A 15,922-nucleotide genomic window follows, 5' to 3' on the forward strand; every position below is an offset into this window, starting at 1 on the left:
CATACCTTGTGCAGTGTCTCACAATTACAATTTCGTGTTTTTATCAAAAGCATGTCAGTTGAAGGTGTCTGAATCTTGCCTTTAAGAATGTTCTGTAGGTCTGAGTCTCTGTTCAGGGCGATATGGCAGAAGCCATCTGAATTGACAGCAACACGCCGGATAAGGGTAAATACAACTGCTGAGTGTATGGAATGCTGAGATAAACCACTGCTGACCACTCGATTCTCCACTGTTAGGCAGGTAGGTCACATGAGGGGCCGATTGCCATTGAGTTGGCTTTGCACTGATTATTGAAGTAGACATGATAAGATCACACATACACAGAGTCTGTGTGATAGCCACACGGAATACCACAGCAGCTGTGATAATTCTCAGTCCCTTTGGGTTTTGCTGAATGATTTCCAACAAGTCTAGAGCTTGCAATATCAGAAATAAGGTGCCTTACTCAACAAATGAATAATGGACTGTAATAGCACTGAAAAGGAAAAGAGGCATCTGTCACACATATCTTCAACTATTACCCAAATTGTGAACATGAACTGTATGTGACTGTTATGTGAAATACTGTATATGATGATATAATACAAAGCATACAAACTGACCCATACCCTGTGCATTGTTCTGTGCCATTTCAAAATACTGCATTTTATATAGACATAGATCATGGAAGGACATCAAAATCTACTGTACATCCTTTTTTAAAGGCAATAGCAAACCAATGCAGTATTAAATAGGGGCAGCAAAGAACCAGGTCCTGAAGGAATGAAAAAGAGCCTTGTTCTCTTGCGTCTGCTGTATTTTCTATAATGGCTATATCCGAGGTCTTAAAATGACAGTCATTTTGCGGAGTGGCTAAATTAATAACAGATAGATACAGCAACTTGCAAACTATGTCTAATGTACTTTCAACCTCTAAGTGTCCAGTCCTTTTGGATGCTGTATCACAACACAATCAGCGCCCTCTTGTGTGTGTGGCACTTTGAATTTCTGTTCTACCACTCCCACTATTTTGTCAGAACTAGCCACTGTAGCTTAGAATTCCACTCTGAAATTTAATGCCAAAGAATACAAAGCCACTTTGCAGAAACAATGATTTACAAGAGATTAATTACAAATCTTTTGTGGTGATGTAATAAGGAAACTAAACTTAAAATCTTCTTGAATCAGTCATTGGTCATGTCATATTAGATATCATGTGCAATAGAGGTGACATATGTGCACTTAGTGAGTATAGCTAAAGGTAGGACTAAGGGCAGGGGCTGAAAAAAATCCCCATCTGGTGAAGCCTGGGTTTAGATGGAGACTGGTGGGGGTGTTCATCTAAGATCCAAATGAAACATTTAACATACCACATGCATAAGGCTCATGCATCCTCGTACAGATAAAGCGGGAGGTTCTCGCTCTGCAAGGCAACGATGTTTCTCCTACGTCACTCCCCAGTGGTGGAACGAACGGACAGCTCCATCACTCCAATCCTTCAGACGTTGTCTGAAGACACATCTCTTCAGACTCTACCTGGACTGACCTATCACAAAATCACCCCCCCCCCCCCCCCCCCAACCACTCACTTCCCAACTCCTGTCTGCTGTCATCTTTCAGCTCCCCACCTGGATCAGTGCTGTTAAAAATTTCTGTGTGTTTTTTGTGTTTTTGTTTTCTTGTTACCACCTTTACTCCGGCACTCATTGAGCTGTTTTGAAGTTGGATCTTGTTAGTTGCCCTATTCCCTGTAGTTGTATAAATTAGCTAGTACTGCGTCCTCAAACAGACTTTGCTCCCAGCTGAGAACTACAGTCTCATTATAACTGTAACTTACAAAGTTTTTCAATTCAAGAAAAGTAACACTGGTCCGTCATAGATAATAATCAGTCTGCACAGATCAATGCCTGCGATGGGCTACAGAAAACACTGTCTGACAGCTATCCGCATTATTCTCCTTAATGGAAAGGAAGGACCCGTCAATGTGTTACTGAAGGGTCCATCAAGTGTAAAATGCTCAGCATGGAAGTCAGATTCCCCTATGGGTTGTGTGGTGTTCTGAGCATAATGGGCAAGAGCTGTTGCCACAAGCACTTGCTGTTTACTTAGATGTTGCCTAAACAGTAGATGTTGCCTAAACAGTAAACAGACAGTCCCTCATTCAATCATTGGAAATCTGTCAAACCTGTCTATAAATAATACAAGAATGGAAGCATACCTCATACTTAAGTCAGCTGATGTCTTCCACCCATCTCCTCACCAACAAGCTCCATCCGATATCAGGCACACAGACATTCCCAGGACTCTTGTCAAAAGCGGCCACATAACCAGTAATTGCCCAGATGAGCAGACCTCCAGGTATTTTACAATCCTAGAAACCAGGGTGCGACCTCAGCTCAGATGTTATTGCTGACTATTCAAAAACTCTGGTGCAAGAAATCATGCTGGTGAACAACACCAGATGTAATAAGATTAGATTTTTCCAATTCATAGTATTATGTGCTTGTTGTAATGGGATTAGGTTTGGCATTCCAAATGTTTCCCTTGTGCCCTTGGAATTTGTGACAGGCTCAATTCTAATGTGTAATATAAAATGATGTAGTGTGTAATGCAATGCACAGCACTTGTAAGTTTGTACACAGTGATGCATAGTGATTTGGTTATAGTTATTTATAGTTATTTGGAAGTTGCTCTGGGTAAGAGCATCTGCTAAATGATGTAATGTAATGTAATTTAATGAAATACAGCAGCAACACATATCATGTAAATCTCTTTTTTGTAACTGTAATGTCTTTGTATTCCCCTCAGATGATGCTAAAATGAAACTGACAAATTCAATGTTTGACGTCGCTGTGATAGAGTTGAAAAAATCCCTACACCACCACTCCCTGGCCACCAGTGATCAATGTAATGGGTGAGAATACGATGTGAAATGTACAGAGATAAAATAGGCTTCAATAATACTACTGCAATAGTCAGACAGTAACAGATGACCCTTAAGTAAAAGCTGATTATAAAGAGAAACGGACACATTCTTCCTAATGTATGAGATCATGTGAGAAATAGATTCATGCATAATTATTAGCATGACACAACTCATAATTGAGGTTGACTGAATCTGAATTCATTAATTCTGAATGTATATTTATATAAAACATGGTGTCGTGACCCTCATTTATTCTTATCTTTGCCACTTGTTAGGAAAACAATGTCCAAGAGCATATAAAAAACTCTACAAGCCGATGATCCAAAAAGTGCTGTTTTGGTAGTTAAGTTGGTAGTTACTCCTTATCTAAAACCTCTAAAGAGAATGACAATCTGTGTATGGCTAGTCTGATTTTATGAGGATACCTTCCACAGAGAACAGACTTTAACTGGCTTTTAATTACATAGTAAATTCATTTATCTCAAATACTGTACATGGATTCATTATGTTACTATCTCCCCATATCTATGAAACTCAAATGCTCTACAGATTGAAAGGGTCACAGATCATAAAAAGATGTCCATTATGGTAAAAGTCGTATGTTCAATTTGTTATACAGCCATGGATGCTATAAAACTGAGGTTTGTGTGAGGCAGACAATACACTGAGATGTAAACCACGCCTCCATGTGGCTGTATTGTTAGTTGCAGTTAAATATTCCCCTTTAAGCAGCTTTGCAGGGAAATTGTGTTAGTAGAAATTTTGGGACACCCGAGTAATTTTTTAAGCATTTGGAATTATGCTATTCACATATTCATAGATTGTAATATATGGATTTGCACATGTTAGCATTCAAAATCATTCACCTGAATTGAATTATCTGATAGCATCCCCCTTGCATTTCAGGGGCTACAGATGCTTAACTTTGTAGCCCTGATTGTAACATTTTCTGTGCCCACAGACAGGAGATATTGCTGCATATTGGTGTTCCCTCATAGTTTAATTATCCCAAATAGTAGCACAAGAGAGAACCCATGGCCTCTGATCTTCTCCCTTTGATCATATCAGACACAGTGGCTTAAAATTCAGTTTGCTTAGCGCAGCTCATACATGATGCTATCTGGCTGCACATACATGCCAATAATGATAAATTGTTACCCAAGACAACTTTCATCACTAAATGCATCACTTACCATTTCTAGAAGATTAGAAACAGGCTGCCATCAAAATTGACAGAATTAAAGCATTAAACCTACACTCTGGGTTTAACACCCCACAATTAAATCCTGTTATTTCATGTGTTGTTGAAGAAGATAATGTAAATGTGCCTACACTGGTATACTGAACAGAGTAAAAGTGTAAAAAAAAAAAAAAATTATTGTGGAAACTCAATTTTCTCCAGTATCTCTGGCATGCATTCATACAAACAACTTCTCACAACTTGTTCAAAGTCCAGAACATTCTGGGTTTATTGAACCAAGATGCTTTTCATTCCATTCTCATTCCATTTCCCATAGATTGGGAATAATGAAAGACAGCAACATCTGCCATTTTTCATGATTTATCACATCATATAAAGATGGAGTACCTTCTTCACCCTTTAACCATTTGAATAAACCGTGCATTAGCAGCTTTTAATGACCTCAAAGCCAGTCACTAACGCAGACAGTCCCACACCATATCCTCATTTTTTCTTTTCTTATCAGGTCAACCTCGATCAAAACTGAATTTAAAAGTTGTCAATCTGTGATACTGGTGACATTTACAGGCAGGAGTGCGCGAACAGGCCTCCTTTACAAGGATTTGAAATATTATAATTACATGACAATGATTATTTTTATTCCATAACATTTGTGGTTGCCACTGTGATACAGAAAGGACCTCTACTGGTGAACACAGACAGTTTTGCAAGTTACAAGTGGGATAAAATCATCCCTTTTGACAAGTATAAATGTCTGTTTCTTCCTGTGTGAGCGTGGCTGGCTGGTGTGATGGTGGTCTATTCCTCTATGGTCTCCCTTTTTCCTGTCTCCTGACCCTCGAAGATGGGGTAGCTGCTCTCCACCTCGGCCCATGTGGTTACACCATTCGCCAAGTCACGGACGATCGCTGGCAACTCTGAAACCTACAGAGTGATAAAGCGTACATGTGTTTACACAGGAAACACTGCTAGGAATGTAGCACAGGTCTTTCAAAATAGTAGTATAGCATGCTAAAGTTTTCACTATCACCCACACTGTAAAAATGGGAGGATTTTTAAGTCCTAGGAATCTGAAACATTTGTCAACTAAAAATGATGTTCCTACTATCAGATTATAGGTACAAAATAAAAACATGATATTGTGCCAGGGCTTGTTTTATTTTTTATTATTTTTTAATTAATATTTTGAATTATCCACAGATAAATACACTAAGTGTGTTTTTCTTTCATACTTTTAAAATAAGCTCCTTCACCTGCACTAAATACATGTCCATATGTTAATGCTAGATTTTGTGCTCCTACCTCTGCCCTGATCTGACGCATGGAATCGCGGTCCCTCAAGGTGGCGGTGTGAGGTGTCTTGTTTACGGTGTCGAAGTCAATGGTAATGCCGAACGCCACGCCGATCTCATCCGTCCTGGCGTAGCGCCTCCCAATGGACCCTGAGGAGTCGTCCACCTTGTGGGACACACCGTTTTTGGTCATAGCTTCAGCTGTGGGAAGGAGGAGACAAAGAGGCAGAAGAATCTCAAACTTCAAATATTTAACTGTCTTCAAGACAAATCCAAAACGCTAAATCCATAAACTAAAAAAAGACAAGTCCTAAGTTAGAAAAAAAAATGCAATAGTAGTGTGTACTCACAAAGCTCTCGGACAAAAGGCATAAATTCCTGATTTTGACTCAGAGGGAGGACGGAGCATTTGTAGGGAGCTACAATGGCAGGAAAGCTGAAATACTGAGAAGAAAACGCATACAAATAAACTTCAGAGAAAGGACGCTACATGCAACCTGTGCAAATGAACGCTAATTCAGTAAATGCGCAGGGACAGAGCTGGAAAAGGTGTAATTCTGCCCTGTTAGATCGACTACCAAAAACTGAAGCAGTCAGCGCAAAATCCAAAATACCACACACATACTACAGAGCTCGGATAAAGTCTTCATGTCAGACATCTGCAGTGCAATCTTTACCGTTCTCTGTTCATCACCCTCTCTAACATGGAATGTGTGTTCGAAGATCGAGTACATGATTCTTCCAATGCCGAAGGATGGCTCGATTACGTTGGGAACGATTTCTTCCACTGTGGGAAACCAAAAAGAAACGTGACAATTTGCACAAAACAGTGCAACAACATAATCAAAAGTGGCATGGGGAACCAAAATAAAAGAGTAGGAAAGACCTAGTAACTGCTGCCCACTAGCAAATGGATAGCAAAACAAAGCCTCTCTCCAATAATCACATAACTACCAGTCCTTGAGCAGCAATTATAATTATCAGCAAACTGATAATGACAATATCTATGGTACGTTAGCCGTCAACCACCTGTTTGAATCAGCACATTGGCAAGAGTGGTACAGTGGTCAAAAGGGCAAAAAACAGCAAAAAGGAACCCTTCATGAATTAAATTGTGGCACTGCCAAATAAAATTGGTTCAGTTAGTATCCTTCCTATATGACTCCTGCCTTTTCTTGCATTTTTACAGCTTTCAGGTCCCTGTAGGGCAATAGAGACCGCTTACCATGGAGGGTCTTCTGGAACCTTTTCACACTAACCATGTCCTTGGTTAGTTTGAAAGTCTTCCCTTCTGTCTCAATGGTGAACTCACTATAGGGGTAAAGTTCAAATGCACATAAATAATCAGCTAGGTTGTCAGTTGCCTGAACAGCCAAACTGCACTGTGAAAACACCCACAATTCATCACGCATGCACACCAGATTCAGAACTCACCCATTCTCAGCAAGGAGTTTCTCCTGCTCTGTGATGTAGCACTCATCACAGACGGCCAGGTACTCCATGGCCAGCTTGGCCTCCTTCTTGTAGGCCTTGCCGATCGCTCCCTTGTTTGGTTCAAACTGAACAACGTTTACGGTTTTGTGTACCATGGTTAAGGGTAGTGGCAAAAGAGGAGACGTGTGCAGTAATACACAACTGCCAAGGACAACATGGAAATACACCAGTCTGTAGATGGAGCTGATATATAAATGTCAAGACAGTAGCTTTACACACAAGTTACAGTGCTGCAGATGCTGGCGTAACTTTATTGCCTGTGACTGATCTATGGAGGAGCGAGCTCCAACAATACAGGGATATGGGTTCCTTCAGAGGCTTCTCGGCCACCAGGGGGACTTTGGTGGCCCGGGTGTGGCACTGCAAGTCATAGCAGGAGCGGTCAGCACATCCCACGATCTCAATCCAGCCCTGTTCAGGACACAAGAGTATGCGAAATCATAGCGTTGCGGTCTACTCAGCATGTAACAAACACTGACTGTTCCAACGCTAAATTTCTGGCAGAACTGGACATTTAGAGATGATTCCACTGCTGGTGAAACGGAGGTGAACCTACGTAGGAGGTTTTGGTCTCAGCATCCCAGCAGTCGCAGGCATAGTGGGCCATCTCGTTGTCCATGTGCTGGCGGAAGCGCAGCTTGTCCTTGGCCACGCCCACCTTGGTCAGGTACAGGTAGATTCTCCCAATGAAGTAGCCCAGGACGGAGTTATTGATCACCCCCTGAAAACGACAAAAAGGCTGCCTGAGACCTGACACAGGGAGAGAGGGACGCACAGCTGCTTCTCCTGGATTGTCTAGGCCGCAGTGTTTCTCAGTCCTACTCCTGGAGCCCCCCTGTCCTGCATTTCTTCTATCGATCCTTGCTGCTTGATTAAATCAGGTGTGCTCAGCTAATCAAAAGTGCCACTGATGAGTTCAGTCAGGTAGGCAGAGCAGGGAGAGATGGAAAACGTGCAGAGCAGGGGGGCCCCAGGAGCAAGATTGAGAATCAGTGGTCTAGGGTGATACAAATGGAAAGCATACAGGGCAGGTTCTAAATATCAGAAATGAGCCCAAGGCTGCCAGGTTCTTGCGGCGCTGACCACCTGCCTGGACCTCGCCAGCTCCTCCTACCTGCTCCACTGCTTCCCCCAGCTTCATCGGCCTGGCAGACTGGCCACTGGTCTGTGCTTTGGCAGAGTACAGCATGATTTCCAGGTGAGACACGTTCTGGAACTTCGGATGGACCTTTTCATTGGGGTCCACAAAGTGCTCGATTTCTGCCATAGTAAACTCCCTGCGTGGGGAACAAGATCAGGACCGCTTACCAAAGGCGAACTTTCACTTTCCAAACGTCTGTAGTTCCCTGATCTAACCACACAGGTTACTGATAAAACACTGAGCTGTAGTCAGCCGACTCAGAATGAAAGTAGCAATGCAAACACAATAAACCTCCTGAGGGGTTTTCCATTTTCAGCTGTCAACCAAAAGTGAAAATTCTAACCCTGACTAGAAGTATTAGGCTTGTTCCTTTAGTTTGCTGGATTAAAAAAAATGTTTTTGTAAGTTTATTGCTTGTCTTGTTGTAATTCATACCGGTTTCTTTAAAAGCTAGCATGAAATGGAGGTTTAATGAACTGGATTCTAAACTAACACCTGCAGGCTACTGAAACCCAGCAACGGCTGGTACGGCACCTTTCAACCCCACACACCATACACTGCTGATACGTGTACATGCAGCCCTCTCAGGAGGGTTCCTGATTTTCACTGACCGGGGGGGGGGGGGGCACAGCTCACCTGACCCGGATGAGGCCTGAGCGGGGCGAGATCTCGTTCCTGAAGGAGTTCCCGATCTGGGCAGCTGCGAAGGGCAGCTTGCCCTGGTTGAACTCCAGCAGGCGTTTGAAGTTGAGGAAGATTCCCTGAGCGGTCTCTGGCCTCAGATACCTGCATGTACACATCATGGGGAGCCAAGTTAACAGAGTCCATTGTCACATGCTATTCTGTCAAAATGAAACTGCAATTGCCTCAGACACCCACACATCATGTGGAGCTAGGCTAACACACTGCACCCACATCCTCTCCTGTCAAAATGAAACTGCAACTATGACTTCAAAATAACAGTCCTTCATCACCTGAGCTCATTCTGCTTGAGGTTAGGCAGCTGTGTGTGAATATACTCTGCGCGATTACCTTGCCAAACTCAACAACTCAGTCTGGGGATAAAGTGTACACACATTTGAAGTTGTGTATCACACACTTTCATTCACATCTTGAGAAACATTCCTTTCTAAATGCTTCATGACCACACACCCATTAAGGTGGAAGTTAGAATGCCCCCCCTTTACCCTGGCATGTTGCCCCCTGGTCCGATTGAGGTCTGGAACATCAGGTTGAAGGAAATGGGCGGGGTCAGGTCATTCCCTGTGGTGGGAGACTTGACATTGTATTTAACAAAGAGGTCTGCCAATTCTTGCTGGGTGTAGTTATCCATCTGAAAATAGAGAAAGACAAGCATTCCCATTTCAGACAATAAGACTTAAGAGGGGAGCTGACACCTAGCCATTTTCTTTTGCAAAAGGAGGGTGAGTTACAAAATAAATATTTCATCACATACATCCCAAGCTAAACAACTGCTAGCTAATACACACTCCAGAGAGTTAAAGTTCAGTAAGACTACTTTTGTATTACTTCAAAATCTTGTAACACATCTCTTAAATGTAAAACTGAAACACCAGCAGCAGCCTTATCCTATGAAGATCAAAAGTCTTAAACTGAAACCAAGACTGGAAAAAAGGTAAAGAAACAAATTATTTTAATCATCATAGTTAATTACATCAGTAACTTCTCCAACAGTAGATATACGCGTGACCTTTTAGGAAAGTGTCAAGGCAAAAATCAAACTATTACACAGAGTGCTACTTTGACTTATGAACATATACTCTACAAACAGAGCCAGACCTGAGTGATGACATCTTCCATCTCAGCCTTCTTTTCAGCAGAGCATTTCTTGTCAGACATCAGTTTCTGGAGATGTGCTAAGAACGGGGGAAATAACAAACATAATAACCAAGCTGTCCTGGTCACCAGTAGCCACATGTCTATCCAAATTTTTTAAAACGCTAAAGATGGAACACAGAGAATTGACATTAACATTACACATAAACAAACACATGGATTTTTAATTGTTTTCTGTTTCTATGTCCATCTTAATATGTATGTAACCCATTGAAATATTTATGCTGAAACTACGTATATATACTTAATAGATGAACTATGTTTATGTACAGAATGCTAATTACCAACTTCTCAGACAAAAAAGCTCACTGACCTGGAGCTTCTTCCACTTTGTGTGGCATGAAACAGTTACTCTGTTAGGGCCAGAATTTGTAATTCTGAATGTCCAGCAAAGACAAAAAAGTGACCATTTGGGCTTTTGTAAAACTGCCAAGCACTGAACTCTCAAATTTTCAGTGACTGGGCAGACACTGAAACCACTAAGGCACTGAATCAGCCACTCCGTAAGTGTTCAGACTCAATGGCCCTGGTTCCTCGTCTCAGAAATCGAACGCTCTGCCCTGCTCTCCGCCCACCCCCAACACTGGCCCGAGTCCAGTCGCTGTTCAAACTAGCGGCACAGGACAATGGGGGGGCATCCTCCCTCAGAAAGCACTGTGATTTCTACTGAGCCAGGCACGTCCACTCCCCTGAGGGCAGGATACTGATCCTGAGGTTCCTGCCAGGTCAGTGAGACAATGGGCTACACTGAAGCAAGTTCACATTCACTTTCAGTTCCCTGAAACTGAAAGTGGAACCAATCTGCAGGACTATCAGACAACTGTTTCACTGAATTTCTGAACTGGAATTTGCTCCAAAACCAGGGTGGACATGTAAGGCCGAATGGGTAAAATTCTGCGAGTGCCTGCCTGTACCTTTTAGGAGATGGTCGGCTCGGAAACACTCTCCATTCTTGACATCCTTCACCATGTAGTCTGCAAACTTATCAACATGCCCTGATGTCCTGTAACACACACATAATTACTTTAAGACTTGAACCAGACACTTGTTCCATCCAAGCAAACGGTTAAACTGGGGTTCTTTTACCAAAAGTACCACAGAGTTTTAAACAGTGTAAAATACAATCATGCTTTATGGTTCCTTAGCTTTTGTAATATTAATGGTATCAATATAAGTAAAAACATGCAAAACAAAGGTTAGCTGAAGAACGACTGTGGCAAAGTGGAGATTCTGTCCTCCTGTTCATTTCTCTGTTGTCTCTGCAACCGGGCTATGAGGCCTGCTGATAAACACAGTCCCCATGCAAAAAATCACAGAGTTTATGTTTGCCTGTTTAACAAAACCCACAGACCAGCACAGTACAGCTGTCTCCAGGAACCACCAGGCACACTGTAATTCGCACTGCTAAACCACCACAGTCACAGTGTCATCATCTCCACACTTCTTTTATTTTTTAGTTTATTTTTTAATGTATGTGTGCTGGAGGGTCAGAATGAAAGGGTCGGGATCAGAATTCTCAAGCACCAGTCTACAGTGGCACAGGACAGAATTTTCAACACGCACACAATCGGCTGGTGAATGATACATGCCAACTTGGGAAGCACTCTTCTGTAAGCTACAGCTCAAGTCTTGGAATAACAGTAAATTCAGATTCCTCATAAAAACAATAAATCTGGGGTAAAATGAAATCCATAGAAAAAAAAGGAGAGGCTTGGAAAGGCTTTTGAGGTTTTCAAAGGCCTCTGACACTCAACACTTTCTCCCCTGGTTCAACACAACAGTACAAAGACCAATCAGGCCACACACATTGCTCGTGTCACCTACTTGAGCACAGGCTCTGGGGTCAGCATGGTGCAGTCTATCTCCAGGATCTGCTCCTCCTGGATGAAATGCTGCCTCCAGGCCTGGAGGATGTTGTTCTTCAGAGCACACCCAACGGGGCCAAAGTCATACAACCCACTAACACCTTGTGAAAACAGGCACATAAACAGGAACGCACAAATCAGGCTGTGAGCGAGTGGAAAAGATGGAGAAGCACCTCCATTCTCTTGCAAAATGGTTCTATTCATCTACAGTACAGCTGTTCTTCAGTTTAACGAACCATATAGTGTAAAGACCCACATAAACCTACAAGAAACTATTAAATAAACACTTTCTTTGCAAACATCCTAATACAGGGTCATTTACAACACATAAGTTTGAAGAGATCCCTTTGAAAACAAGCTTCATCTCAAGAGGGTTTATCTTGTCAATAACATTTCCAATTAATTAGTTGATTACGTCTGTTTTTAATAATCACTTTATATTATCCATCAAGTGGTATAAAATTAGTGTCTAAAAGAAAACATAGTACACACGTTTAAGTAACCTTACCTCCATAGATGGCAAAAGCTTGGTCATAAAAGAATCGCCTTTTAAGTGTGTCCTCCATCTTGGTTCTATCGATAATATCATCTTTGGGCTGCAGGGCCAACTCCTACAGAGTTTAATGGTAACAGTGACGCAAAAAGTAAACACCACAAACCACCTCACTCTTCTCATGAATTATTTTCACGGTACAACTCATGGACAGCTATGTAAATACCAGCTTGGAATCTGACAATTTTTGCCAGAATATGACTGCAAAATATAACCAAGTCAGTGCCTCTAGCCAAAGGTTGGCATTTTGCATTTACACAAATCCACTGCACAACTTCACATAAAGACAAGGTTTAAAGTCTTGTGACGGACAAGCATTAGGTTCCCTCTCAGGCGGAAATCCACTTCTGCTTAGAGTAGTGTGCTCTGAGGAGTGTAGCTCTCTGCTGTTGAAAAGGGATACTCTTGCAACCCAGTCTCAATGACTAGAAATTTAACTATCTTTTACTATGAGCATAGATGAAATGTTCCTGTGACCGGGCTATGGAGACTGACATGAAAATATGCAGGCTCCACGCAAAAATCACAGAATTAATCTATGCCCTTTTTCCAAGCCTGGAAAGCTGCACAGAATAACAGATTCCAGGAACCACAGGGCACACCATCACAGAATTTGAAAGGAAACAATCAGTGTGGTAAAACAGCTAAAAATATAAACACAGAGGTGATAACACAATCGGAGACAATTAAATAACTGAACTGAACAACACCTGGGTAAAGTTCAATTAATTTCACCAGGGAAAGAAAATACTTATTCCATGACGAAAGCAAGCTAAAGTGGCAAAATCATCCCTGTGGAAAAAATGTCATGTACTTTGTGGTTACTGCAGCTGAAAGCTTGGCGAACTCAGCAGACTGTTCGACCTCATTTGGAGTGAAGCCTTACCTTTGCCTCTAGTGTTCGTTTGCGGGCCTTCAACTCAGCCACAGCTTTGGTGACATCCACCTCTGGGGCATTCTCCTCCTTCAGCCGGCGCACCAACTCCCCCTGCAAGTATCACAGCTGGGTTGGTCTCACGTCACCAAAGCAACTGGCCTCACAACCCCTCAAGAGGCTGGTACTTCATAAGAGCTATATGGAAGGGGTAACGCCTATTTCTTACCAACAACCAGGGGCATTCAAAACATGCGTCCATTTCTATAGTCCAAAAGTCCCCAAATTCACTAAATAGACTTCATCTCAGCTTTATTTTGGGTTTAAAAGCTGCTGAATAGCTAGTTATCTACTTAAAGTATTAACGAGGTCGCTACCTCCTCAATAGGGCCAGCTTTGCATACTACTACTAATAATTATTTTAATACTACTATTACTACTAATAATAATAATAATAATTCGAGCAAACAAATTCGCAATTTTACCGTCACCTGCCTACCGTTGCCTTGCCAATGAATTAACTATAATGGGTTATTACGTTATTTAACGTTGCTTCATGTTACTTCAATGAATGTAGGGCAGTGAAAGACCACTGAAATCCAGTTAGCTATGTCCATCTACCTAACAGGCCAGCTACAGTTAACCACTGTTCCTTTCTCTGCCAATGTCCCTATAGCCAATACACCTGATACTGCGTCGCTAGCTGGCAGGCTAGCTATGTAGCTATGCTCAAACGCGGCACAGCTAAACATCTGCACTGCGTGGGAATATTAAATTAGTAACCTTGCCTGCTGACCGAGGCTAGTTAGCTAGCTAACTAGATATTTACCTTGCCTGCTCAGTAAGACCTTACATTGTGATAGTACCGTAGCTAATGATCACACACACAAATCAAATTAAATAACCCAAGATAGTTAACAAAATAGACAAGTTAGCTAATAACACATCATCATCCTTACAAGGACAGCTACATCACACCTAAAATGTCAGATTTAAATCTCATTTATAGGTAGCTAGCTTGTCAGATACTCTTCTTCATTCATTGGCTAGCTAGAAGTTAGCTGCCATGCTGGCAGCTAGCTGGCTAGCTAGCTAGATAGCCGCCTCCTGGGTATATTCAGTTTGATGCCTCGCTAAGACAACTTAAACGCATATCAGGCAACTAATAAGCCAACATAAATAAACAGGATAACTTGCACCTGTCAAGATTATTGCTCTGAGGAGTCTACCTGTTCTTTCACTGCCAGCCTCAGCGGAGCCAGAACCTCTTCAATATTGCCATCCATATTTTGTCCTTCTGAAAGCTGCAGCCACAGACTTTTCCTCTTCTTCTTACACAAGCAGGCAGACAGAGAGAATAGCCTGCTTTGGAACACGCGATGGAACGGGTCTGGTTTAACTCGAGACCTCGGCGCAAGGAGGCAAACAGCGGTGTCGATGCTGAACCTCAACAGGGTGGGTGCAGCTCTGAGAAGCATGGACCGAGAAAACCGGTAGAATGAAGCAGGGGCTGAATGATGAAATCTCAGGAAATAAGTATATTTATCTTCAGTTCGCGATCAGCACTTTCTCTATTGCGCTCTCTGAATTTCTTAGCCACGATTGACGTTCGCAGATTCGTCAAAGTTGCTGTCTTTCCAGACGATAGTCACAAGATAGCTGCCCTTTTGAAATAAATCGAAATTTTAACGTCAGTTGAGATATTTTATACTATAAAGCATACTATACTATACTATAAAGTATAAAAGCAGTCCAGACCAAAATGCTAATGTCAATGAAAAGAATTGCGACAGTTATCACACAATGGAATCTGACTCCGAACTAAACCTGAGAGTGTAATGAGGGTGGATAACTGTATTTATTAAATCCTGTGCTGGGCAAATAAGATGGCCCGTGCTATCTTGACTCTGCAAGAACCTGTATTAATTGGGCAGGGGTGTTTTGCCTACTGTTACATTTACATTTACATTTTGCAATTTGACTTCCAAAGTGCTAGAACTGTTACCTGTAGTTGCCTTGCTTGGATGTGGAAAAAGATTTTACCTGGGACATCATCCTGTTAGTACCACTGTGCTGTCAAATCAGTCATTTACCCCTTGACTTTCATGTCCAGTGTAGCTGAAGTAAGTCTAAAGAGAAAGTAAGTGCCTAACAATCACTTGTAAGTGAAAAGACATACAGACTATAAAAAAATATTTCAAATTATACATTTTGGAGCCTTGCCAAGGAGACCACAGTTCTAAAAAAAGGAACTGAGCCTGGTGCAAAGTTGGTTCATCATCTGTGGGGATTTGGGGTTGAGTAGCTGGACCTTAAAGTTAACTAAGGTCTTTAAACACATTACTTGAGCTTTTATTCTGAGGTTTCTTAATTTTTAGCAGGACCAATTTCAACTCTTGGGTCAGGCTTTTACTACTATGGCTTGCAATATAACTCTGACACTGACCTAACGTTTTTATGGCGTTATATGGTAGTTAGTGTGCTGTACTAGATTGCCCAGCTACATTTCCCTTTAGAATTTGTTCTATTTTGACCAACAGGTGGCAGTGTCTTGCTTGGAAAAAAGCACTGAAGATCCTTGCCAAGTCACAAGCAACAAAACAAACAGAAGCATATGTGTACCCTGTAATTTGGCCTCTTGAATTTTCAACATCCCTGTTTCCCAGAAGTCAAATTTGTTCAAATGCCAACTCTTCAGGCCAAAGCACCTCAGAGAGGGCACAGCAACTGTAGAGTAGCA

At 41.9% G+C, this 15,922-nt stretch overlaps 1 protein-coding gene and 2 non-coding genes across 3 annotated transcripts; all 3 read right to left on the reverse strand.

Annotated features, from left to right (window-relative positions):
* Positions 1 to 4,395: 4,395 nt before the first annotated feature.
* gars1 (glycyl-tRNA synthetase 1) lies at positions 4,396 to 14,681 on the reverse strand. The gene is made up of 17 exons (XM_036521449.1): positions 14,412 to 14,681; positions 13,195 to 13,296; positions 12,264 to 12,366; positions 11,715 to 11,856; positions 10,805 to 10,893; positions 9,834 to 9,910; positions 9,221 to 9,366; positions 8,670 to 8,819; positions 8,007 to 8,169; positions 7,449 to 7,613; positions 7,196 to 7,303; positions 6,833 to 6,978; positions 6,624 to 6,709; positions 6,076 to 6,185; positions 5,749 to 5,842; positions 5,409 to 5,599; positions 4,396 to 5,030 (listed from the first exon to the last, which is right to left on the reverse strand). The coding sequence occupies exons 1-17, from the start codon at positions 14,658 to 14,660 to the stop codon at positions 4,905 to 4,907; spliced, it is 2,247 nt and encodes a 748-aa protein (XP_036377342.1). The 5' UTR covers positions 14,661 to 14,681; the 3' UTR covers positions 4,396 to 4,904.
* Positions 11,142 to 11,276, reverse strand: LOC118773874. Its single transcript, XR_005004784.1, has one exon. It is a non-coding gene; the product is annotated as a small nucleolar RNA SNORA84 (small nucleolar RNA).
* On the reverse strand, positions 12,771 to 12,906 carry LOC118773873. The gene has a single exon (XR_005004783.1). It is a non-coding gene; the product is annotated as a small nucleolar RNA SNORA84 (small nucleolar RNA).
* Positions 14,682 to 15,922: the final 1,241 nt, after the last annotated feature.

The sequence above is a fragment of the Megalops cyprinoides genome, chromosome 2 (assembly GCF_013368585.1).
Source record: "Megalops cyprinoides isolate fMegCyp1 chromosome 2, fMegCyp1.pri, whole genome shotgun sequence".
Classification (NCBI taxonomy): Eukaryota; Metazoa; Chordata; class Actinopteri; order Elopiformes; family Megalopidae; genus Megalops; species Megalops cyprinoides.